We start from the raw sequence: 27,011 nt of genomic DNA, 5'->3' as shown, positions 1-27,011 counted from the left end.
AAGCCTCCTTCCCAGATTCAAACCCCACAGCACCCAATATAAATCTAACGGCATTTTTGACAAGATGGACAAAGCAAAGAAGGCGCGTGGTATTTTTCACGCTTTACAGATCATGTGGATTAATTTTCGGTCATGCAGTCAATAGACTGCATCACGAACAAGCAGCTGCACCAAGATTCACAAAAGACAGGAAGTGCTGCACTTCGGGGGCTCAGTTCTTGATAGAGGAATAAAGGGAATGTTGTGCCAACGTGTGATTTACACTGCAGATCCGACCGCTTCCCCATTCCAGCTGTCCTCGTGCAGTCCCGTGCAGTGTGCAGAGGCCAGAATGCGACCGAAAAGAGAAATCAGTTTTTGGGTTGCGTTCTGGTGAAAATTACAACCAGGCTGAACATTACCCACTAACACCAAGTCACCCAGGATCCCGTCAACAATTACACAACACACAGTGACTTCAAATTACAAATTTTTGTTCTTCAGATTTATTGGTCATAAGCAAGATGTGGAAATCCTGCCTTAACAGATTCTTTGTACAACAAATCAATCAGTAGTGCAACTCGTGCAAGCATGAAATGAAACTGTCCTTCAAATGTTATAAACACCGATTTCACTTTTAAGCAAAAACATTTCCAATACTTAAGATATGCGACTATACACATTTTGTACAGCAAAATATAATCCCAGCAGTAAATCCATCCTGTTGCCACATTTACAGAAATTAATCCAGAAAAAAAGAAAGAACTTTAGAAAGTAGAGCACGGGCTGGAAGTGCCCCCGCTGGGGCCGTGGGGGGGGGGGGGGGGGCGCCCGGTATTAAAGCACAGGTGAGAGGGGAGGAGACACGCCCACAGGACCCGAGAGAGCCGTGCCACGCATCAGCCGACCCGCCGCAAGCGGACGCTTCCAGTTCGCGAGCGAACGTCTCAACTCAAAGCCACGCTCCACGCCCTCCTGTGATACCGAACGCGGAAGGTGAGCACCCCAGAGTCCAGCCTTTCAGCGAGGCTGAGCTCTTCAGCGGGAGGAGAGAGAGAGAGAGACAGAGGAGGGGGAGAAAGGAGTTCAGACCATGCAGAGGCAGTCAGGCACGCTGCAGCAGGCGAGCTCGCCCAGAGTGGTCCGGCGCGGGTCCGACGCTAGAGACGCCGGGGTTACCGGGGGTAACGGTACACCAGCAGTCACGCTGGAGACGGGTTCCGTACGCGCTAGCTGACGGGGGGGGGGGGGGGGTGCTTGTGAAGGCCGTGCTCCAAGCACGTCGGTCTGAGAAAGTGCGATTGCTTTGTCGAGCGAACCCCTGAGCGCTGTTAAATCGTGTCGTGTGAAGAATCCAAAGTCCAAGCACTTTAGCCCGGGAGGAAATACCCATAGCCATGAACAGAGGCCCAAAGGACAGCTAATCAAAGGTCACACAAAGGGGGAGGGGGGGGGTTTAAAAAAAAAAAAAAAAAAAAAGGCGGGGGGGGGAAGCAGGGAGGGGCATAGGCCTGGAGTGCAGTGTGTCGTGTGGCGTTAAGCCTTCCAAGTCAACTTTGCTAAGAGCCTCTTTGGACAAGAGCCCAGAGTGGGCATGGGCACAGCCTGTCAGGGTGGGGGGCGGGGTTCTGTCAGGGTGGGGCCTGTCGGTGGCAGGGCCGCAGGGCGGGCCAGCGCAGGGCACTACGCGTTGGCGTAGTGGGTGATGCTCTGCGGGTGCAGCTGCTGCCACATCTGCTGCTGCTGCACAGCCAGCTGCTGGGACTGGTCCGAGGACGACAGGATGTTGGTCAGCGGGGCCACGCAATTGGCTGGAATTATCAGGCCTGGACAGGGAGAGAGACATGCAGACACACAGCAGGTCAGACATGGCCCTCCCTTAGCAACAGATGATCCAGGATCAGCTTATCTGAGTACAATCCTGACCTTAACCTATGTGGGGAGGAGGGGGAGGAAACTGATCCAGGGACAGTGTTTTCAGAGCAGAATCCATCCAACACAAGATCTTTTACAGTTAATATGACACAGCCCATACTCATAAAGCGCACATAGCAGGAGTACAGGTCTAACACACCCTAACTTTTCCCATAACAAGCTAAACGACCAAACTGATCTGAGATCAGAACTCTGGCTGAGCCACTTTACAACTACAGGCCCAGACTGGATTTACTGGGAGAGGAGGGAGAAGAAAAAAAAAACTATTAAGAAACTCTTTCATTTACCTGCTGTGTCCACTTATACACAATTTCACGATAAATGGCCAACACAAATTCTGGGGTTTTGGCACAGGGATTAAAACGGGGTAGTATTAAATAATGTTCAGGGGGGCAGGTCAGCAGAAGGGGGGATGGGTGGAGACTCGGATGGGCTAAATTCTGCTCCGATATCAGGATTATTTCCCCTCTACAGTCACAGTTCCTCAACCCGCTGCTGAATTTGGAAAGACAGCCTTTGCCACTTTGCACCATACAGCTGGAATGATCTACAAAATGACCTTTGATCCGGCACGCTACTTCCAACAGATCATTTTAAACATTGTTGACAGCGACAGAAGTACACTGCCGTTTTTCATTTCCGCTGTAAATTGTTCACACAATTCTGACCAACGTCTTTGTTATTGTTACATTGCAGGGTTTGCCTGGTAAATTAAAGGTAAATAAAATAGACTGGGCTGTGCTCGACCGGACGGGCGCGCTGGCTTACCCACGATCCTCTGCCCGTCCTCCGTCCTCAAACGGACGATCTGCATTTTGACGTTGGTGCCGCTGACGGAGGCCAGGACGCCCTCCACCTTGGTCCAGACGCTGAGCACCGAGCCGCACAGGACGTAGTAGGTCCGGCAGCGCAGCCCGATCTCGCACTGCAGCCCCAGCGACGCCTTCTTACAGTTCCCCCGCCTGCAGGGCGGCGCCAGGGAGAGAAGCGCCAGGTTAACGGCGGCGGCCGCGGCGGCGTTCACGGACAGCCATGACACTCCTCACGTTCACGCACCAACACCAACAGTTTTAGACGCATTCTGCACTCCGTCAAACACACACATTCCGGGCTCCACCGTCTCCCGGGGACCATGCAGGGGGCCGTCTGTGTCTGAATGAGTTTAAACTGTGTTCACATTTAGCAGGCCACCAGGGACACGAGTGCGCAATTTAATCAGGAACATTTTTAACTCTGTCTGTAGGGTTCTTTTCCCATCAGGCACTGCACCACCCGTTTCCCTCCTAATCCCCTTTCCGCCTCAGCTGAAGCCGCTCGGTCCACCTGCACTGCTCTGAGGATTTCCGGAGGTCCCAGAGAGCTGGGAAAGGCGGCAGACCGTACCCTTCAGGAACCATGTTTGAATAGCCCTGTTCTACTGGATGAGCCACACTAGAAACATAGATTTCAGACACTAATTCAGGGTTCAGACACTGATTCAGATTTCAGACACTGATTCAGGTCTCATGCACTGATTCAGGTCTCATACACTGATTCAGGTCTCATACACTGATTCAGATTTCAGGCACTGATTCAGGTCTCATACACTGATTCAGGTCTCATACACTGATTCAGATTTCAGACACTGATTCAGGTTTCAGACAGATTCAGGTTTCAGACACTGATTCAGGTTTCAGACACTGATTCAAGTTTCAGACACTGATTCAGGTCTCATACACTGATCATAAAGACTTTAGCAGGCACAAGTGCTACACAGCGTTAGGGGCCTCGGACACGCGTGCGGTTACCCACCAGTAGGCGTGAGAGCAGGTATCCGCTGAGGACAGGTACTGCTCTATCCAGCACTGTTTGGCATCCTCCGAAAGCACCTGAGAAAACAGCAGTGGTTCACATGTTAGAAGGCACACGCGTGTCCCGTGTGTGCGTGTCCGGTGCGCTTTAAACGGCAGGAAAGGTTAGCTTACAACCCAACAGTGACAGACACAAGGCTCAAGGGTTTTCGGGACCGGTGCGCAGGAGCGTGTGGTCGTTTGAATTGTGCGACTTGCCGGTGTGGAAGCATCAGACTGCGTGTGAACAGGCTGCAGGGCTGCCGCTACCTTTTTGCACTTCTTGCGGACGTCTGCATAGGTCTCCAGCTTGAGCTGCTTCCCTGTGTTGGGTCTGTAAACCAGGAAGAGCCTCTTTTTGGTGTTGATCTCCTTCACCAGGATGGCAGTCTTCTTATTGTTCCTCACCTGGAGACGTATCACACAAGTAAAACACAGATTCTTTAGGGCTCATGTTGGGTTCTAGTGGACAGGCTGAATCCCGACCACGGGTTGGTCTAGTCTAGTGCGTGGACTGAATCCCGTGTCAAATGCTGACGGTAGGCAGGGCAACACACGTGATTATAATAATGTAACTGACGGCAGGGTTGGTGATAGGGACATTTCAGTGGGCAGGGATCAGAGCGCCCCGTGCTGATCATTCAGGCGCCCACGGTCTGCTTGCAAAAGCTGCACATGAAGCGTCTGCCTCTGACTCACGTCTGTGCAAAGCTTGGGTTGTGGGCCACGGTGTGAAAAGAAGCAGCTGGTCATACCACATGCTTCAGAGGAGAGCGAGTGCCTGTCTACACTCCCCTCCACCAGCAGGGGGGCAGAAGCATGGGTTTCGGGAGTGAACCTTTGGGCATCCCAAATGCGGGAGGAACTGGGAAACAAAGTGCAGAAACTATCTGGAGAAAACAGCTCGCACGACTGTACGCGCCCTCACCTGAATGTAGAATCCATCGTCTGGTCCGCTCTGCTCGGCCCAAATGTAAGTGGCATCTTCCCAGGACATCCCCCTCTCTACGCTCATCTACAGGAAGCAGAGCAAGCCTACATTACCCACAATGCAAGAGCATAACTGCCACTTCAAGTCATACTTCATTCAAATGGCAGCGGTGAAGGTTCAGGAGGTGAAACTGAAAGTGCACTTGGGATTTCCATGCAGAAGGTGCAGCTGAGGACGAAGTGAAACCAAAACTGACGTGAATAGCGCCACTCTAATAGGTTACGTGTTGTTCCTCCTGTTTGTGTAGTAACATACGAATGTTACTATTTATATTTTCTACTACTACATTGACTATTATAACTATTGAAATATAACCATCATCTTACAGACATTACAAAACCTACAGTTATTCTCAAACTGCGTTTGTTACATTGGGACTTATGTAAATTCACTCAAGTGAACACTTTTTTCAACCTCAAATAATAGGGCCTAACAACTAATACATATCATAAACAGGCAAAAGCTTGACATTTCCTGATAGGGACAAGTCTTGTGAAGAAAATGTGGGGTGCATGAGGGGTTATCCATTAGAGAAGCTTGTTTAAAGTGAGGGCCAAAAAAAAATGTCAAAGGGCTCAAAGAGTTAATGAAGTTTTTTGTGATTAAATTACAGCCCTTAATTACAGCCCTCAAGGCCAAGCTATCTATCTGAAATTGTTCAACAGTACGTTAAGACAGGAGCAGTTTGTTGCAAAAACTCTTTGTGAATACCCAACAGCCTCAGGGACATGCACTCGCACAGTAATATTAAGAATCGTAGCCCTGATGGTGCACACTTACCGTGTACAGCTCCACGTGTCCGGAAGTGGAGTAGCCTGGGGTCAGAAACTTCTTCACCTCCACCTTTTTCACCTTCTCATCCCCAGAGCCCAGGTCTGCAGAGAGGAAAAACAGCACCTGAAACTTTCTGCCCAATGAAATTAAACCTGCCATGGCAACATGCTAATTTACAGGCCAAGCAGCATCCCTTCCATGCAGAACGGCTAACTGATATAGCTAACCTTGATATGCCCCCCTATGTAGCCTGGCTAACAGTGATATGCTCCCCTATGTAGCACGGCTAACCGTGATACACTGTACGTTGTAGCACAGCATTGCTCTCCATGTTTCCTGTATAGTGTGTGACAGCTCTTCTTGACCCGGCGCTGGAATAAAAGGCGAACGGTTCAGTTCTTACCCAGGATTCCCATGTCGTATCGGCCGTTCTTCTTGGCGTTCTGTATGACGGCGTTCAGCGTGTCAGAGAAGTACTGGAACAGGGCGTTCTGCTGCTGCACCTCCATCCCCAGAATCCGGTTCAGGAACTTCCCCATGTTGTTGTAATCTGCCCAGGAGCCAAAAGAGAAGCTTGCAAACTAATGTTTTCATTTCTCATTTTTTTTCCCCCTCATTTAGAAACCTCAATCTGCATTTGATCTGTAGACCTGTTCCATCACAACCAAACTTGAGCATGACGAGGCATTTAGATGGTCTCTTGGTCTCTCTGGTGAGAGAGTACTTCCTGTGATCTTAGAAATCTGATGAGTACTTCCTGTGAGCCTAAAATACAAACCACACCAAGCAGCATCTGGAACTCGTATACGTAAATAAATAAAAAAATTAAAAACGGCAGTAAAATTGGGCCTGCTTCAAGAATAACCTTCAGGCTGGTGCACAATGCCATTGCGCCACTTCCCGTCCTCCAGTACCGATCAGATTGACAAATAAAAAGCACACAGACACCATACCCAGGCAAGTCAAAGCACCTGCAAATATCCTTAAAATAACACAAAACAACATGTCTGACCTTTGTCCAGAGTAAGGATGCCCGAGCGATCTTCCACATTGATTAGACCCACACCGATCAATCCATGCCGAATTTCTGTGGGGAGAAAATAACGCGATTAGCACACGGGACACGGCAGCATTTGTCCTTGGGTGACGTTATTTTCTAAAAGTTAATATCTGCTTAACTAAGCACATTTAAGTAAGTCAATAGAAGTCTGTGTTCTGCTCGTCAGACAGGCATTGCCTGAGAACCTTATTCAATTTTGAATCCTAGTAAATAGGATTGCTCGGTTTATGCTAGCTAAATAAAAGGTTCCCCTAACAATATTCTACTTTGAAATGATTAATTTTCCCCCATCACACCTAACACTACAGCACATAAGAACACTTGGATCTCAGTACTTGGTGCTCGTCGTAAGACCATGACAACTTTACAGAAAAGACCCTGGGCCAAAATGTCGTTCCACAACCCGATCTGAGACCATATAACAGAACAAAAAGAATATCATATAACTGAGGTAGGGCGTGGAAGAACATTCAAACTTAATATTCCACAGATCATACCCTAAGCGCAAAAGGCTTTTTCAATAATATATGGCCTTGGGTCACCAGAAATGTCTGATTTATCCAAATGTCCTTCAGCCTTTTTTTTCACAGCAGCGTTTTTGAATTCCATCCAAACACCTTTTCCAAATGTTTAAGTTTAACCCCAATACCTTTGAAGAAATCCCCAATACCTTTGAAGAAATCGCCGTCAAAGTTGGAAGGCGGAGAGACGAGGGGAGAGTCCAGGTTGACGATGGACTTCATGACGATTTCCAGGGCGTTCCGTCCGTACTGAGGAACAGGCAGAATGCGTTTAGGTGAAACTCTCAGAATGCGTTTAGGTGAAACTCTCAGAATGCGTTTAGGTGAAACTCTCAGAATGCGTTTAGGTGAAACTCTCAGAATGCGTTCAGGTGAAACTCTCAGAATGCGTTTAGGTGAAACTCTCAGAATGCGTTTAGGTGAAACTCTCAAAATGCATTCAGGTGAAACTCTAACAGCCCCAGGGCTTCAGTGGGACACGTCTGAGTCCTCAGGGGCTCGATGGGACACAGCTGAGTCTGGTGGCGAGAGCGAGGTTACCTTGTTGTCGAAGTTGAACCTGCTCAGGTCCCTGGTCTCTGTGGCTCTTCTGTCTCCATGTGTGAGCGCACCCTGGCAGAGAGAGTGCATGATTAACCCAGACAGACGGACAAGACAGACACACGCAGACACCATCACGCAGGCACGCACACACACACAAACACACACAGAGGGACAGTCAGACACACACACGGGGACGGTCATAATCAGAAACCTGTGAAGCTGCTACTCACCAGGCTTTCAAGTCGTTTGGCCACGATGGAGGCGAATCGCTGCTCTCCTGCAAGTTCTGAGATGAGGAACACGTACTCCGGAGCTGTGACCTGATTGGACCGGTGCGTTCTTCCTGAACGGGGTAAGACAGACAGACGGGCTCCATGAGGGCAAACCGCGACACAAAAAAAACTATTACACTGCAAGTGGAGCCGATCAGCCACTCAGAATCCCAACCACAGGCTCTGTGACATTATATCACATTGCAGGCATTTAGCAGACTCTCTTATCCAGAGCGACTTACACAGCTTTTACATAGCACTTACATTGCATCCATTTATACAGCTGGATATGTACTGAAGCAATGCAGGTTAAGTAAGCATTGAAGGGTACAATGGCAGTGTCCTACCTGGGAATCGAACCTGCGTCCTTCAGGTTACAAGACCAGCTCCTTACCCATTATACTGCACCGCGGCCTGACATAACAGCAGAACGCGTTCTCTCAGATCCAACATCTGCAGTAAGTGCTATTCAGCCAGCAGGGCTTGTGTGCAGCAACTATCAGCTTAAAGCAAATAAATAGGCAGGGGGAAAACCCTGCCTCCAGAACAGGCCTTGCTCTTTGGAGCCAAAATGGCCGGAGGAGGAGGAAGTTGGGATAAATCAGGGAGAATACCACCTACCGAACTGCTGGATGGCTCTGTCAGCGCTCCATGGCAACTCCAGAGTCATGTGCACCCTTCTGCGCTGGTTCTTCACCCGGCGGTCCGCCTGCAGCGAAATGCCCGAGCTGGCAGCTTCCGAAATGATGGCAATGTTCTATGTGTGGAGACAAAAAAGCAAAAACAAACGTTAAAAAATGACATGCAAATCAATTCAATAGTATTTTCTTTATATAGCACTTTTTCCCAGAGCGCAATAAAAACAAACACACAGTTACACTAGAAAACATGGAAAATTTAAATAGGGCATAGCCTCGAGCAATGTACTTAACTTGAACAGTTTCAGTAAAAAACATACAAGAAATACATAGAACCACACATTGCCCTGGAAAAAGCAGAAAGGTACGTTCGACAGTTCAGAGAGGATGTGGATGTGACTGTGAGAGCAGAGTGTCTGACCAACCTTCTCCCCCTCCATGAACCTCTGCTTCTCAGTGAGGTTGAGGATCTCCACAGGGACGTCCAGCTCGGAGCGGGACTCGTACGAAATGCTGCCGTCCTCATTGCTCACCACCCTCCCTTTGCGTCCCGTCATCTGGGGGGGGGGGGGCAAACAATAGTCATCAACTATTGCAGGCAATTTACAAACTTTACAACCAAATAGTCAACCGTTACAACCAATAGTCATTCATAATTCAAAACCGATTTAATAGAGGGGTTAACAGTCTTTAGCACATTGACTGGACTGAAAGATCTATTAAAGTTCAGTCATTTACAGATGCAGTGCTGGATAATCCAGTCTGTAGGGAAATGGAGAGCCTAGATGCGCTGAATGGCCTGCTTGCATTGTTCTGTATAGTTTCATCAATATCTTGGGTGTGACAGCCAATCACAATCCACAGTAAAACCCTTGAAGTATTGTTACTAGGGGTGATCAATGTAAGAACAATTTTTAAGGTTCACAATTTTTTTTTCTTGAAAGGATTAAGGACCAAAGAACTGGATTAAGTTTAAGCACAAATACAGAGACCCCCCCACCCCCACATAGCTAAGGCGTCGCTCAGGACAGGGAAATTTCACCTGCACTACACCCACACTGCGTTCTACACTGACAGCCATTTTGAAATGTACAGGGGGTAAACAGTAATGCTTTATATCTGTGCTCATGTCCGTCCCGGGACCCGTGCAGGTTTTGGGAGGGGCCCCACCTCGGCCACGCTGTCGGGCCCTCCCAGTTCGTCGATGAGCTCGTCCAGCGTGTTGGGCGGCAGCTCCTCGGCCAGCTTCTCCAGCTCCTCCAGCAGCTGCCTCTTCATCTGCTGGGCGTCCTCCACCGCGTCCTGGCTGGTCACGCACCCCCCGTCCTCGCTCTCCTTTTTGGCTGAAAGAGAAGGCCCCCCCCGTTAGACCGCCACCGCCGCTGTCCGCCCATGTCTTACACACAGACCCAGAGAACCTTCCATCAAACACGGCACAAACCAAAACGCACTCGCGTGACACAAACATTCTGATCATAGGTGAAAACTGAGGTTTGTCAGTTTGCAAATTTGTCAGAAACATGTAGGAAACTGACTGGTGCCTAAAAGGTAAAGTACAGGGTAAAGGGTAAAGTAGAGGGTAAAGGGTATAGTAGAAGATAGAGGGCAAAGTAGAGGGTAAAGGGAAAGGGGTTGACTAATGGTTAACAGGTAAATGGTGTGAAATTAAAAAACAAACGCACGGCAGGACCACACCATCAGCAGCCATGTTGGGTAAAGCCTTCTACATACTCTACTTGAGCAACAAGTCCTGGTTTCTGGTAAGGGGCGTTCGAACAACACCTACAAGTGCAGAAGCAATTATTCCTTGACAGTAGCCGTATTTAAATTGCCCTCTTAAAGGTTATTCGCTCTTACTAGGTTAGCCTAGGCTGCCACTGTGTGGATGAGTAGTTTATGACGTCAGGACAGAGCTAAAAGCAGCCAATAAATGCACTAATGGAAAGCAAGCAAAGAGTCTGTGTAGAGTATGCAAAAGACCTAACTGTGGGATGTCTCGTGCAAACCGACTTGTGCAGCAGTACAGCTTTAATACGCTCTTCACCTCAGTTAGCCCCGCGCTGCTTTAGATTCAGCAGAACGCAGGCCAAGCAAACCCGGGGGTAGTAGCATGCAAAACCAGCTCACACTGTCCAGCAGGGCTGCTGCTGCACAGCTCTGTGACAGAACCGGCCGCTGCTGCACCCACCACAGAGGAAGAGAGCTATGCAGGGCTGCAGTGAGCTGCCCAACTGTCCAATCAGGCAGCTCTATCGGTACTGATTAACAACCAATCAAGTGCCATCAGGCAACCCAGCTGAAAAAGAGGAATAGCTCACTGTAGTGTGCAGTGCTCAGAGGGGTTTTGGGGCTCACCTATGGTGGGTGCAGTGCTCAGAGGGGTTTTGAGGCTCAGAGGTGTTTTGGGGCTCACCTATGGTAGGTGCAGTGCTCAGAGGGGTTTTGGGGCTCACCTATGGTGGGTGCAGTGCTCAGAGGGGTTTTGAGGCTCAGAGGTGTTTTGGGGCTCACCTATGGTAGGTGCAGTGCTCAGAGGGGTTTTGGGGCTCACCTATGGTGGGTGCAGTGCTCAGAGGGGTTTTGAGGCTCAGAGGGGTTTTGGGGCTCACCTATGGTAGGTGCAGTGCCCAGAGGGGTTTTGGGGTTCAGAGGGGTTTTGAGGCTCACCTATGGCAGGTGCAGTGGTGCTCAGAGGGGTTTTGGGGCTCACCTACAGCAGGTGCAGTGCTCAGAGGGGTTTTGGGGGCTCAGAGGGGTTTTGAGGCTCACCTATGGTGGGTGCAGTGCTCAGAGGAGTTTTGGGGCTCACCTATGGTGGGTGCAGTGCTCAGAGGAGTTTTGGGGCTCACCTATGGTGGGTGCAGTGCTCAGAGGGGTTTTGAGGCTCACCTATGGTGGGTGCAGTGGTGCTCAGAGGGGTTTTGAGGCTCACCTATGGCGGGTGCAGTGGTGCTCAGAGGGGTTTTGGGGCTCACCTACAGCAGGTGCAATGCTCAGAGGGGTTTTGGGGTTCAGAGGGGTTTTGAGGCTCACCTATGGTGGGTGCAGTGGTGCTCAGAGGGGTTTTGGGGTTCAGAGGGGTTTTGAGGCTCACCTATGGTGGGTGCAGTGGTGCTCAGAGGGGTTTTGGCGGCAGGGGCTGAGAAGGCAGGCCTCGTTGAGCCTAGTCCTGAAGCCAGTAAGGCACTCTGAATGGAGTCCGGATCGATGCTTTTCTTCTTTTTCTTACTCTTCTTCTCTTTGCCTTTCTTGTGCTCTTTCCTGAACAGCCAAGGATCTGGAAAACAAGATGGATGCCTGACACCGAATTCCAAGAGCAGGGGGCAGGGTGGTCAAGGTAATCAATCCCCAAAGCACAGTTTTGAAGTACTAGTTTCAAGTATTCTTCCTTCTTTAAAACAAAATACAATACATAAACCAAAATGTTATTTCACACATTCAGGTGTAAAATAATATTTTGGACAGAATAAGCCAAATTGTTTATGTATTTATCAGTACCTTGCCAGCAGTATTGAACAGAGAAACCCTTAGTTAGTCCACAGTAATGTGGAACAGTGAAACTCTCAGTTAGTGTATAGTAGTGTGTTACAGCGAAACCCTTAGTTAGCATACAGTAGCGCGGAACAGCAAAACCCTCAGTTAGCGTACAGTAGTGCGGAACATCGAAACCCTCAGTTAGCGTACAGTAGCGCGGAACAGCGAAACCCTCAGTTAGCGCACAGTAGGGCGAAACTGAATCTCCACGGTGCTCACCGTCCTCTTCGTCCGCGCTCGACTCCTCCCTGAAGGGGTTGAAGTCGTCCTCCTCCCCGGAGCTGACGGACTTGAAGCTGTCGTCGCTCTCCGCCTCCTTCTCCGAGGCCTGCGAGTCGCTGCCGCTGTCGTCCGAGCTGCTGCCCGAGGTGCCCCCGCGCCGCCGCGGCTTCTTCGCCTCCTTCTTCATATCCTGACCTGGGGACGGGGGGGGGGGGGCGAGGCGCGCAACGGTCGGCATGGCAACAACCCAGCATTCTCTCTCTCAAGTCCGATTTATAACTTTTTCACAGACTGCCAGTTTTATTATTTTACAGACATATAATAAAAAAGAATTTTTGCGCTGGAATAGTCAGGGGGCTACTGTAGTCTTGGGACATTTTGGAGCATAAATTATTTTAAAATATTCAGTGTCTACAATAGACAGACACTTGACACTTCCAGTGACCAAAAGATAAACCAGTGAGCTAAACAATCCATTAGCACTACCGGCTTAAGAGAAAGAGCAATGTGTTTTCACTTGTTTTTTTGTTCCTTTATTTTTAAAAGAAAACTGCATTTTTTTAAATTTATCTTGATTTTCCAACCATTTCCATGGGTTCTGAATGGGAACCCTGTTGGCTGGATGTAGCAGCACAGCAGCAGAGGCGGATGGGTACCTTTCCTCTTCTTGCCCTTCTGGTCTGTGGAGGCACTGTCGTTAGGGGATGGCGTTTTCTTCGCTGACAGGTCAATGCCCAGCAAGCTGAAAAGCTTCTGTCTGTCTGGAGCGGGGAAGTGCTTCTCCACCAGCGACTGCAGCACACCCCTGGAGACGAGGGCACGCACCCTCAGCACAGACGCTACAACACACTTAAACCCTAGTTCCAGTCACAACAAACTAGCACTCACAAAAACAAACTACACCCATACACTACACTGCATAAAACAAACTGCACTCAGACACTACAGTACACAAATACAAACTGCACTCAGACACTACAGTACACAAATACAAACTGCACTCAGACACTACAGTACACAAATACAAACTGCACTCAGACACTACAGTACACAAATACAAACTGCACTCAACATGAACACTATCACTGCTACAAAGTAAACAGACAAATCTTAACTACACTGAACAGAAACACCATCGTGTTTCTATACTTGAGCTAGTCGGAGTGGACAGTGGTATTGCTATACAGTGCAGGAGAACTGCAAACTCGTGCATGTTTTACGTTACTGAATGAATCCCAAGCCTTTCTGTGCTGGCTGTACGGTGCGTTCGCAATTTGAAACCTACTTTGCTGTGGACACAAAGTCGTTCAGCTCTCCTCCGCCCTCTTCTAGGGCTTCCAGTGTTCGGGCTTCTCCTGTGGACTGGAGGCCAATCACCACACACTGCGGGAGAGCAGCCAGCCAATCAGCCGTAAGGAGAGAGCCACATCAGTCTCAGTTTACACACAGGTCTTCCATTCACGCATTAAGGCGACGCGTGTGCACGTGTGATCATTTGTGGCCACAGGTGGGACTCCACACAATCGCCCTTTCATCAGCTGCATTTCAGCGCAGAGCCAAGAGTCTTTAGATTACCCACATCCAAAAACAGCATGCAGCCTGGAGCTAATTACAGCTGCTCCCAAAAATAAATAAACACAACCCTGTATGTGTGAAATTAAAACAAAAAATGACAATGCATAAAAAAACATTAATAAAGAAACAAAAACAAATGAAAATTTCCCATGAAAATATCTGTTTTTCCATTTGTTTTTTTGTTTGGCAGAGGAGGAGGCGGTGTAGAAAGACCAGGACAAACCTTTCCGTTTTTGACCTCTTCTCGAGCGAGCTCCACCACTCTCCGCACCTTGGAGGCGATGCACAGGTACTTGAAAAACCTCTGGTGGGCCGACCAGAACTGGCCCCACATGGACTTCTTCATGCGCTGCTCGGCCTCCATGAGATTGGCGGCCTGCTGGAACTTCTCCCGCGCGCTGACCCACTGCAACAGAACCGGCGTGTGAACCAAGGAACCTCTCTCAGGAGCATCACCCGCCACGTAAACCAAGCTACCTCTCTCAGGAGCATCACCCGCCATGTAAACCAAGGAACCTCTGAAGAGCATCACCCGCCATGTAAACCAAGGAACCTCTCTCAGGAGCATCAACCCACCATAGGAGCATCACCCACCATGTAAACCAAGCTACCTCTCTCAGGAGCATCACCCGCCATGTAAACCAAGGAACCTCTCTCAGGAGCATCAACCCACCATAGGAGCATCACCCACCATGTAAACCAAGGAACCTCTCTCAAGAGCATCACCCACCATGTAAACCAAGGAACCTCTCTCAGGAGCATCACCCACCATGTAAACCAAGGAACCTCTCTCAGGAGCATCAACCCACCATAGGAGCATCACCCACCATGTAAACCAAGCTACCTCTCTCAGGAGCATCACCCGCCATGTAAACCAAGGAACCTCTCTCAGGAGCATCAACCCACCATAGGAGCATCACCCACCATGTAAACCAAGCTACCTCTCTCAGGAGCATCACCCGCCATGTAAACCAAGGAACCTCTCTCAGGAGCATCAACCCACCATAGGAGCATCACCCACCATGTAAACCAAGGAACCTCTCTCAAGAGCATCACCCACCATGTAAACCAAGGAACCTCTCTCAAGAGCATCACCCGCCATGTAAACCAAGGAACCTCTCTCAGGAGCATCACCCGCCATGTAAACCAAGGAACCTCTCTCAGGAGCATCACCCGCCATGTAAACCAAGCTACCTCTCAAGAGCATCACCCGCCATGTAAACCAAGCTACCTCTCTCAGGAGCATCAACCCACCATAGGAGCATCACCCACCATGTAAACCAAGGAACCTCTCTCAGGAGCATCAACCCACCATAGGAGCATCACCCACCATGTAAACCAAGGAACCTCTCTCAGGAGCATCACTCGCCATGTAAACCAAGGAACCTCTCTCAGGAGCATCACCCGCCATGTAAACCAAGGAACCTCTCTCAGGAGCATCACCCGCCATGTAAACCAAGGAACCTCTCTCAGGAGCATCACCCGCCATGTAAACCAAGGAACCTCTCTCAGGAGCATCACCCGCCATGTAAACCAAGGAACCTCTCTCAGGAGCATCACCCGCCATGTAAACCAAGGAACCTCTCTCAGGAGCATCACCCGCCATGTAAACCAAGCTACCTCTCTCAGGAGCATCAACCCACCATAGGAGCATCACCCACCATGTAAACCAAGGAACCTCTCTCAGGAGCATCACCCGCCATGTAAACCAAAGAACCTCTCTCAGGAGCATCACCCGCCATGTGAACCAAGGAACCTCTCTCAGGAGCATCACCCGCCACGTAAACCAAGCTACCTCTGTCAGGAACATCACTGCGAGCGTCCATGAGATCATGTGATATGTTTTTACCAATTACAAAGAAGCTGCAAGGCCTTGCTGCCGATTGGTTGTTTTATGGTCACCCAATAGATAACCAAGGTGACGCTTTTGTCTGGAAGCATTTCACACAGGCTCTGAAGCGTGGTTGTTCACTACCAAATCACAATTAAAGAGAAGACAAAAAGAAGGGTAATACACCACACAAAGGTGACGATTGTTATTATATTGGATAATTATTGTTACGGTATATCGCCTAGCCCTACTCTGATCTGAGGACTGGCTGTGGTCCACACAGACATCATGTAAGGAAGAGAGTTGCCATGGCAATTTGGGCTTTTACAATCTGCCCAATTTAAGAATCTTGACAATCTACACTGAGCAACAAACTGTATAGAGATTAAGTTTTCCTGCTGCATAAAGTGAGAAAAATAACTATATACTACAATGAAAAAAAAATAAAACTAAAAAACCCACATTGTGACAAATGTTTAGGCTCCAATCTACCGAAACATTAAGCATGAAATCATTACACAGAGTATCATTTTGTTCTATTCCTAGCTTTAACAGCATGTTTTGAAGCCCCAACAGTTCACAGATTTTGTGGCAGCAGGAAGCGTATCCACTGCCAGGTTTGCTTCAGGCAGGTTTTTTTTAAACAAACAGAAAAATGTTTATGGCTCATAACCGCGGATTCATCTCTATGAGTTACAAGGCCTTAGTCTGCTCATAATCCGTGTGTTTGGGAAATGATACGGTTGCCAGTGTGGGTGAGGAGCGAGTGATCCCTCACCAGGCGGACTGCTTTGTTGTACATCTTGATGTAGCTCTGTGTCAGAGGGACCTCTTCGATCTTGAAAGTTACCCCGGTGAAACTCAACTGCCGAGCGATGTACATCCCTCTCAGCTTCATATCCATGGCAACGATCTCCATGGCACCCACACCTCTGAAGTAATTTAAACACATCGTGAAATTATTTATGTGAGCTTCTCCTGCCCCCCCCCCCCCCCCCACCACCCCCACACTGATATCTTGCATATGAAAACACCCACTACTTCAAGAGAACCGGAAAATGCCAAAAAAAATGGATATCCTAACTTTGTGCTGATAAGCTGTGAAAATAATCATCAGCAGGAAAACACTAAAATATGAATTATGCAAATAAACTCTTAAAATAATGGGGTACTTCCATCATGGACAAAACAGTTTGGAAAGAAAGCCTTCCATTACAGTAACTTCCAAGAGGAAAAGGACCAAAACTGTGACCATGGAAACCATCCAAGCTATTTGATAGGCTGGACGGTTTCAATGGAGCTTCGAATTGGGGAAGAGAAGATTTAGAGGTTTCCCCACTGACCTGCGCTCCACAGCTTGGATGAAGTTGCTGAACTCCTTAAAGGGGGTCCCCTCCCCCCAGATTCCAAGGCGGTTCATGTAGGCCATGTTCCTTGGCTCAGAGGCACCTGCGAACAGCAAGAGCGAATGCACCTTCATCAGACCCTCCTCTTCACCCACACTAATGCAGAACAGCAGCCAGGACATGAAAGCACAGCTTCTTCAGACCAACAGAGCGCTCCCCGTTCCCAACATCCAAAGTTCTTCCTCCTTACCTTCAGCTGAATCACTCCAAGCATGACCAATCACACCACCATGGCAGTGGATTTTTCTGCGTAAGGACGCGCCTCTTAATAAATATTCATATACACCAGTAGAACACATAAGGCCCCCCCATTGGACTGGAAGCAGGACTCGGGGGAGGCAGAGGAAGTGTAGGAGCCATCGGATTGGTCTAATTGGTCGGACTGGCGGTTGAAGAGACCCACCTGTGGCACTGGCGTAGACCACCCTGGCTTTGGGCAGCTTGTTCTGCAGCTCCAGCACTGCCAGACCGGTCTTGGTGGGCTTGGACGAGCCGATGGGGCAGACGTTCTTCGCTTTGTGACATTCGTCAAACACAATCTGAGGGGGGGAGGTTTGGTCAAAGACAAATCTTACGGCCGTTACGGAAGACCAATATCACAAGTTATCCTCAACAATTTTGAAAATACAACAGCATGAGAAATAAATAAGCATTTTAGGTAAAGGTGGTGGTGGTGGTCAGGAATCCATCTCGGGCTTCTACGCCTCTTAGAACGTCCTTTTTGACAGTTTTTATTGATGTCTGAAGGATACCACTCCGTCGAAATCTTCCCCGCACCAGTGCAGCAACTGTTTGAACCTCGTCTTGTATTTCCCGCCGGACTGGCTTTCTCCAATCAGCGAGGAGTATGTGGCGAAAATCACACCCTTCTTCACACTTCCGTTGTGTTTAGAAGAGATTTTGCCATATTTAAACTGAGGAGGGGGGAAACAAAATACAACAGCTATTGAACACAGAAAGAACAGCCGTGATGTTTAGATGCTTTGCTCTGGTAAACACCCACACAAACTGAAAGTCTGCAGCCTCGTTCGTTACCTTATTCAAGGAATGGACCTGAATGTTTTTTGCCCCGATGTCTCTCAAATCTCTCTCTGCATCGTATTTCAAGTCATTCGACACACTGAACCTGGATAGAAGAAAGAAAAGTCACATTTTTAATGGAGGCCACCTTGGTCTGCCTACTTCTCCAACACCTAAAAACAGCACCCATGTCCTTAAGGTGCCTCACAATACGAGTGCGGATCTAGGGTCAGTTTTTCCATTCACCCCATAATGGATAAGGTTAACAGAATCAGAATTATTTATTCGCCAAGTACGATGTACAAGGAATTTGCCTTAGTACAAGGTGTCAACATACAATCCAATACAATAACAAGAGCTTAAACGTTACAAATACAGACAGGGAAAACTGATCCTACACCAGCCGCTCCTCATTGTAGATCTAGGTCTATATTCATACTGGGCCCAGATCTTGGATCAGCCAACCTCTTTACCCCCACAATGGCTAGAGATAGGGCAGACAAACGGGGAAAACTGATCCTACGCCAGCCCTCCTGCTCAGACGCTGCATGAACAGGAGTTCAGATTCCTGGGGGGTGCTTACCAGAGGGAGCGTTTCCGGCCCAGGAGATAGTTTTCGTAAATGATCCCGGCGATGGTCCTGCCCTTCCCAACACCGGCCCCGTCGCCTATCAGGTAGGACGCCCTGTCCCCGTTGGGGAGGAATGTCTCGTGTTGCTTTAAGAGGAAAATAAACGAGGAGCATTACCGCGTGTTTGGGCCTGCCTGTGCCAGAAAGAAGCTGCTTCACAGGAGATTAAACAGATAAATGGCACAGTTAGGCCCGCTTTATCCAATAGGTATAGAGTGGAACCCGGAAGAGAGTTAGCATTGTTGAGCTACGGGTCCCCCCGCCAAATTTCCAATGCCCCCGCCCCCCACCTCCGCATAAGGTTTCATATTTCAGTTAGTCTGTGACTAAACATAAGCTTAAAAGGGTTACTTTTTTTGTTCTACAGCATAAATTACATGCTTTAAAAAAATAGGTTGCCAACAAGGTGCTGCATCGAAACTACAACAATGGTCGCATTCCGCCAATGTTCACATCACCACCAGTCAAGTTTCACAATACCCTGCCTGCACATGACAAGGAACTTTTTTGAAGCACATAATATCTCAACCGTGAATTTCGAAGTTAACGGGTGTAATTTACCTCGTAAAACAAAACGTCAAACACTCTTAAGCTAATGACAAACACAGAAATGATTTTCTGCACAAATGGAAAACCTTATGAGGAAAAAAGCACTGGAAATCTGCAGACGGAGCGCAAACATTTTCCCCATTTTTATTTTTTCTTCTGCTCTTTGTAAAGTGTTACAGAAAGCTGCCAAAAGTGTTATTATTATTATTGCTATAATTATCATTGTTATTGTAATACCTGAGCAGCGTAGGTAATGGCCTCCAGCTGCAGGGCAGACAGCCAGCCCCGGTCGATCGTCTCCTCCGGGATGCACAGCCGGTACCAGACGTTGGGGGGGTTCACGCTGGACAGTGAGCTGGTCTCCACCACGGGGTCAGGGTGGCGCAGCCCAATTTTCACTGTGGGGAGGGGGGGGGGGGGACAATTCTATTAAATTTGCATGCATAATCTGATTACAAACACTATCATGAATATACTTTACAGGAAATTTGTATTAAAAATATATATATTGGAAATGGACTGCATTTATATAGCACTTTTATCCAAAGCGCTTTACAGTTGATGCCTCTCATTCGCCAGAGCAGTTAGGGGTTAGGTGTCTTGCTCAAGGACACTTCGACACGCCCAGGGCGGGGTTTGAACCGGCAACCCTCCGACTGGCCGACAATTGGTCTTACCTCCTGAGCTATGTCGCCCGGAATTTAAATCGCTATATATTTGCTTTAAATTGGAAAGACAGAGCTTAAACCCTCCAAAAAAAACAATCAAGGGAAAATAAATAAATAAATACAATGTAGTAAGAACCTCTACATCTGCATAGGAACCCAGGGGTAGCTACACTCTACTGGCAGCCCCATCTGTAATTATGCCCCAATAATGAGCAATGCCTTCAGCACCCTCAGGGTTAATACGTCTGTGCCGACTCCCTCTGATGCACCTCTAACAGGAAGCACAATCTGGCACTTTCACTGACCACTGGTTCACAGAGGTGAACACAGGTAATAGAATACTCTATGCAAGTGTGCACTATAAATATGTTTCACACTAACATATGCTACTGGATGATTTTAAATGACTTTAAAATCTCACATATCTCTGATACGCTGCTGGCCAGAACAGATGACACACCGTAATTGGCGATCAGCCTCAGGGGGTAGAAGCAAGAACGTAACACAGCGATCACACAGGCGAAAAGCCAGGGCCTGGTCAGGAAGACAATCCCTTCCGCAACTCTTACATTTCATGGGCATGTATTCAGCGTACGTTTCGGCGTGACCCAACTCTTCCTCCTCCTCTTCCTCTGGCTCTTCCTCTTCTTTAATTCCAGGTATTTTCTAAAAGCAAATGTTTACAGACCAAACATAAAATAAAAGAATTTACAAGAATCTGAACAGCAAGCATTTTTTAAAGCAAGAAAGCTGCCCTTCTGCTGGTGAGGTGAACAATTAAGAGGCAGGCTAACGTATTCAACCTATTCTCACGCAGGGCTACAATCCTGGCTACGTGAAAGTTTTTATATAAGGCATGCAGCTGCTCGAACGCAGCATGAACTGTGCAGCACAGCCTAACTGCACAGGTGCGCTGCGCAGGCTGACTGCACGGGTGCGCTGCACAGGCTAACGTATTCAACCTAATCTCACACAGGCTACAAACTTTGTTATATAAAAGTTTTTATATAAAGCATGCAGCTACTTGGATGCAGCATGAACTGCGCAGCACCTGCTAACTGTGCAGCTGTGCAACATGGGCTGACTGCATGCGGCGTGGCCTGGCTAGATGCGCTGCACGGGCTGCAGGCTGGCTGCGCAGCTGCATGGTTGCATGGCTGCGCAGTGCTCAGACTCACATGCGTGGGCGAGAAGCTGCGCATTTTGAGGTCGTCATTCACCCAGAACCTGGCGACGTCCTTGCCGGTCACGTCCTTCTTCACGCCGTTGTTCAGCTCGGCTGGAGGAGAGAGAAAAAATCAGGGGGGAGAGAAATCGCTTATGGACGCAAGTTCCCAAAACAAGAGAAGCAGGCAGAGAGGCCGAATGGAATCACCCTGTAAGGTGCACGTGAGGGTAGTGTGCCCCAGGACCCTGCAGACGCCCACACGCCTGCACCCCAGTGCACCCGGTGAAGTGTGGAACCAGCCCCTACAACACTCGCATCTTCCCTACCTGATTTATTCACCATCTTTGTAGACACCAGAATTATTTCTGCAAGAGGAAGAACGGTCCCAGTTCACAGCAAGTAAACCTGAACATGCGGGGATTGTACAAACCCCTACAAACGCCATCCAATCATATTAATCAGCACCATCCAATCACAGTAACTGGCACACTTCAAGCAACGACTGGTTGGGGAATCAGGTTTACAATCCACTATGTACCAAAAAAAGAAAGATTGAGACAGCACAAGGTTTACTTATAGAAAACGACAAAAGCAGGCAGCACACACAAATACTGACGACCAGCAACAGGAGCCAATCGTGGCCCGGTGACTGCGTCTTGATTGGCCACCGAGCCAGCAGCTGAGCCTAGGCAGAGGCCAAACTCACCGCCGCAACTGTGAGCTAAACAGCCGTGAAAAGCCAACGGGACCGGGGGGTGGGGGTGGGGGTGGGGCTTACTGGTGGCCGTGGCGACGGGCTGGGCGATGTTGGGCGGCGGCTTCAGCTTCATGAGTTCGCCCAGGCTGCTGGTCTTGATGTTGCTGGTCTTGAGCAGGTCCTTGAGCTGGATCTGCTCGCGGCCGGGGGGGGCCACCGCCCGCACGGTTGCCGTGCCGGGCCCCCGGGCCGAGTGCACCACCTTGGCCACGGTTATGGTCTGCCGGGAGGTGGTGCCACCCGCGGACGGCTTGGTCACCACGATCGTCCCCAGGGAAGGCAGCTGGTTGAGCTGGTTCAGCACGAACGTGGTGGTGGAGGGCTGAGGCTTCTGCTTTAGAGGGAGGACAGAGGAAGAGGAGCAGTGAGTCGTCCCACAGCTCAGATGAACACAGCTGGAGGAGCACGAGGCCACCACTCCTCATCAATGGAGAAATACATCCAAAATACTTTTGGACACCTCACATCTCTGGGCCACCTGTGCTTTGCTTCCCCTCCCCCAAGCCTAGGAAGGCGCTTAATAGCTTCGCTTATTTGCCCCCGGCTCTGTATTTTATCATTGATCGGGGGGTGGGGGTCAAATCCCTGCAATGCTGTGCTGAGCATTCTAAATAATTTCACCTGCTAGAGCAGCCATTTTCAGTCAGCCAGGAAGCTCAATCATGACCTGCCTGACTTTAATTACTATTCCAAGGCAGACAATGACATGTGGTAAATAAGATCAGTCAAGATTATACAAGGTAGGGCCACACTGGCACTGGTGTGAAAAGGACTTGCATTGCTGATTCACCATATCTGCTGATGTTAAGTACAATCAGAATGGTGGATCTGAGGGTTACTTTGCGAAAAAGGCACAAAGGTATAAATGATAACAGACATGCAGTAAAACAAGCATGTCTGTTTACTATACAGCATCGCTCTGCATACACAATAAGAGCTCTAAACAGGCAGACACACACATGAACAAAACCACCCGACGTAACCAAAATGATCCGATTCACGGCACCTAAACATGTCATGAGTGGATGGCCAATAAGCAAAGCATTGGTTCAACCCATCCACATGGTGCGGGGAATGAGGGAGGGAGGGACGCACGGACACGCACACACACACACACACGCACGCACGCACACACACACAAACACACACACAAGGGGGAGGCTCTACATTGTTGGGAGTAAAACTGTAGCTAATTTGAGTTTCTAATGCAATGTTCAACACACCCAGCTCATTACTGGTCACTTCCACCAGACAAGGCCACCAGCGGCCTTCCTTTGCACATCAGAATGTAATTTTCCTTTTTTCATTTTCCTGATTAAATGATAAATTACTGATTACTGAGGGTGAGTCTAATGGTGAATAGTAGCTCTTACCCTCGGGGTGAGTGTAATGATGAATAGTAGCTCTTATACTGAGGATGAGTGTATAGGTGAATAGTAACTCTTACACTGAGACTGTGTAATGGTGAATAGGACGTCTTACCCTGAGGGTGAGTGTAATGGTGACTGGGAACTCTTACACTGAGGGTGAGTAATGGTGAATAGTAGCTCTTGCACTGAGGGTGAGTGTAAAGGTTAATAGTAGCTCTTACCCTGATGGTGACTGTAGGAGTAGGTGGAGCAACCTGCTCGTGCCTCACAGTGACTGCATCGGTTGCCGGGCCGATATCCAAGGTGCTTATGGGAACTGACTGAAAGGGCAAATCACAAAGCGCAGGTGAGCGTCTGGTGCTAACAATGGAACTCATTCAAGCACGCTGATATGACGGTCAATGGCTCGCTATAGGGCAGGCTCTTATTCAAGCCCTTAAGCGGAGCGTATCCGCGGCCCTACCTGTTGTGCAGGTAGCGGCGGCCCTGCGTCGGGAGGCTCCGTGTCGAAAAGGTCGTTCGCGCTGATCCCGCTCTCACTCAGCGCAGCCAAAAGCAAATCCTGTCCGGGATCCATCATCTGCGCAGATAGCGAAACAGAGACAGGCAGGCAGGCGTACAGGTTAGCAACTCGAGGGCAGCGCTAGTGCGTTTCCACTGTTAACCTGCGCTAAAGGCGGAAATGGCGGCGTAGTCCGCCATCCCGGCCTGCTAACGGCCCGTGACTCCACTCTTAGTATTGATCAGCAGAGCCACTGCGTGAGCACATTAGCCTGAGGAAGAGTGGAGCACGCTCAGCCACAATGCAGGTTTATTTTCCCGTTTCTCTCTCACACTGCAGGGGTTATAAAGGAAAGGTGATGCACATTATCACTTAATGCCACAGTGCACAAAATTTTCATGAAGCTAAAAACGTTACGTTGCATATTAATAATTACAAATAACTTATAGCCATTAGATATTACTTGCAAACTTTAACAGTGACTACAGTCCAAATTCTTAATGTATACATACAAAGGCATACACAGATATTAATCACTTTTAGGTAATGACTGCTTTCAGAATGTTGAGAAATGTATTTAAAATGCATTTTGCATAAATAGTCAAGAGGCCAATTACCCTTAAAAAATAACCTAGAGAAACGGCGGTAAACAGCCTCCCCCAGAATGCTAGCTTGAAAAACTCTACTCCAGTTTCAACCTCCATGTGACCTACAGCTGCTTACACACACGAGGACATCTGACGAGAGCATTTGTTGCTGCACGGAAACCTTATGCGAAGTGTCCCTTTCTTTTAAGCACGCTAGCCAGGAGCTACCAGAACACAGGTTTCGTTTTCCATGCATGAATTAACCCGTGGGGCCGCTGCGTGATTTCTGAGAAGGGGACAGTTGCCCTCTAGTTTTACAGCAAACGGAAATTATAGCACTGACTTTTTAACTAAAGTAGAACTAAACAAGGTAAACGTCACCAGGCATCAGACAATAGCAATGCCATAGCGACTGTTTAGGTGTAAAGCACGCGGCCAGAGGAAAAAACCGAATGTGACACATTAAGCAAGAAAGTTGGCTAAAGCCAGCCAGTTCGTTGAGTCCTGGTCGCAAGCATTTTGAGCACTGCTATACTTATCTGGCTATCATTTTGACAAAACAGTAATTAGTTACAACGTGAAGATGAATAACGTTACTATGTAACGACAGAAGTTCCACTGGCCATAACCCTGGGTATGAGGACAACGTGTGCAATCTGCACCCAACGTGCCCTCATCAACTGGAAACTGGGCAGCGTAAAATACCAGCTGTACCCATTTAAAATACGTAGAACAAACACCTTATCGTTCATACGCACAGCAAGCATGACAGAAACCAGCATCAAGTATACGAAGACCATTAAGTTCTCAATCAGGCGTCTAGCTAGACTTTAGCTAAATGAAGATGGTTTACATTCTCGTCCGAGGTAAATGTCTTGTTCCGTCAGATCTAGAAACAGGAAGAGCTGATGAATTCAAAACACAGCACGTATCTTCAATTTATGGGTACGAAATCACACATTTACCTCGCTAACCAGCCACATCGCCTTATCGATTCACACACGTGTTCACACAACATAGTAAGCTACACTTCCGGGTCTGACGTAACTTAGTTACATACAGGTCGCTAGCGAAATACAATTTAATGTCTCCAGTAACGCTAGCTAGCTAACGTTAGCAACCTGGTTAATACAGACACTAGTTATAAACTAGCTGCTATGCGGCTAAGGTTGCCATTATAATTATTTAGATACGCTGGTTAGCCATCCTGCTGGCTTGTTAGCAAGTAAACAAGTAAAAGTGATACTAGGTATCTTACCAAGCTAGAAATAAGCCAACCAATTTTTTTACACGATCAATGCAAGGTCTCCACCAACTTCAGTTCAATGTGACAAGTACACCAGCGTTAACTGCAGCATGCATCATGCAGCGAACAAACTGGCTTTGGCGTTACTTTGCTTCCTAAATACATGAATTCTGGACAACTGTAGTCAACTTAAGAAAAAAACTATATTGTTAGTGAGTAGCTGTTCAAATCCTGTAAACATTAACAAGACAATCGGGCTACCAGCTAGCATTCGATCTATTTGCTAAATATTACATATTGCCACAATAGTTAGCTACGTAAGCTAGCTAGCTACCAGTCCCGAGGTTTTCTTGATTTCGACACACTAGAGTGGGATGTATAGCTGCCTGAGGAACACAGAATAAGCTACGCGATTGACAGAATTCACACACCGGCATGTGCCAGTTTGGGTAGCAGTGTAAACTGCCAGTTCGTCTTGTTGTTTGTTAGCGAGCAAGCTAGCTAATATGCTCAGTCACCGTACAATGCTCCGGCAAAACGAAAATAAAACAATACATTTGTGATCAATTGACATTATCTTAAGAATTTATGTACACACGAGGGGAGTCCTGGGAAATCTGGCGACTGTTTACGGATTTTCCTGTGTTGCTGAAGCACTTACTTGTGGGCTTTCGACGCTTCCAAGCACTGCGGTCGACTCGGGCTCGCTGCTGCTTCGCTCCGCTGCTTTCTACACACCCGCCGCCATCTTTACCCAACGACCAGACCCGCGTGCTGGTCACGTGACATCCACCCCCGAGAGGAGAAATTTCCAGTAGCGAATTTCTACCGTTACAGCCGAATGAACGGCTTCCAAACAGATCTTTATGGAGATGCAGACAAGCTACACGCGGTGATCCATTAAAAGCGCCCATTTCAATGATATATTTCATATTTTAGACCGATCGGAGAAGCAGACAAGTAAGCTGGGATCACGTGACCAACGGTCTTTTCACAGGAAGTGATGTTCTATTTAGGAAGTGACGTAGGATAACGTATTTCCTTTACCGCGAATATGACCCCACTGCAAAGTAGGTCGAGGTGCCATTTTGAGAAGGTCTTCTTCATTACATTGTTTTAAACGATCTAAAAATCCTAAATGTAAAGAGAAGGCTCTGTATGTGTGCAGGAACTTTGCTTTCCAGCAGTAGTTAACCCCATTCAAACAAAAAACTGTATTATCTTATTTGGTAAGGGTTTCTGTGGACCAGTGTTTGTTGTATTTAGATTTCAATATGACATGGGAATTATATGAGCTATGTATCCCTAACCTATCTATTACTGTTAGTTATTTTATAGATGGTGGTAAAACTCTCTTTCATAAAGACACACAAGCACAGCCTACACAGAAACTACTGCACAAT

General features: G+C 48.1%; 1 protein-coding gene across 3 annotated transcripts; it reads right to left on the bottom strand.

Moving 5' to 3' along the window:
• Positions 1-456: 456 nt before the first annotated feature.
• sbno1 (strawberry notch homolog 1 (Drosophila)) lies at positions 457-26,597 on the bottom strand. 3 transcript variants are annotated; one of them, XM_035391222.1, is made up of 33 exons: positions 26,270-26,597; positions 23,737-23,853; positions 23,495-23,593; positions 21,925-22,237; positions 21,473-21,511; positions 21,157-21,257; positions 20,548-20,644; positions 19,548-19,708; positions 18,714-18,847; positions 18,146-18,236; positions 17,863-18,024; positions 17,514-17,649; positions 17,048-17,153; positions 16,483-16,636; positions 14,097-14,279; positions 13,584-13,681; positions 12,955-13,103; positions 12,296-12,493; positions 11,637-11,819; positions 9,713-9,885; positions 8,968-9,099; positions 8,526-8,661; positions 7,863-7,975; positions 7,630-7,701; positions 7,239-7,338; positions 6,521-6,595; positions 5,912-6,058; positions 5,515-5,609; positions 4,672-4,758; positions 4,014-4,151; positions 3,706-3,782; positions 2,683-2,876; positions 457-1,805 (listed from the first exon to the last, which is right to left on the bottom strand). In XM_035391222.1, the coding sequence occupies exons 2-33, from the start codon at positions 23,851-23,853 to the stop codon at positions 1,663-1,665; spliced, it is 4,203 nt and encodes a 1,400-aa protein (XP_035247113.1). In that variant the 5' UTR covers positions 26,270-26,597; the 3' UTR covers positions 457-1,662. The 3 variants fall into 3 exon arrangements, with proteins under 3 accessions (XP_035247113.1, XP_035247114.1, XP_035247115.1); XM_035391223.1 differs by having other exon boundaries at positions 21,925-22,234; XM_035391224.1 differs by lacking the exon at positions 21,473-21,511.
• Positions 26,598-27,011: the final 414 nt, after the last annotated feature.

This window comes from Anguilla anguilla, chromosome 14 (assembly GCF_013347855.1).
Source record: "Anguilla anguilla isolate fAngAng1 chromosome 14, fAngAng1.pri, whole genome shotgun sequence".
Taxonomy (NCBI): Eukaryota; Metazoa; Chordata; class Actinopteri; order Anguilliformes; family Anguillidae; genus Anguilla; species Anguilla anguilla.
The sequence above is the reverse complement of the archived record's forward strand: the minus strand, read 5'-3'. Positions and strand labels throughout refer to the sequence as shown.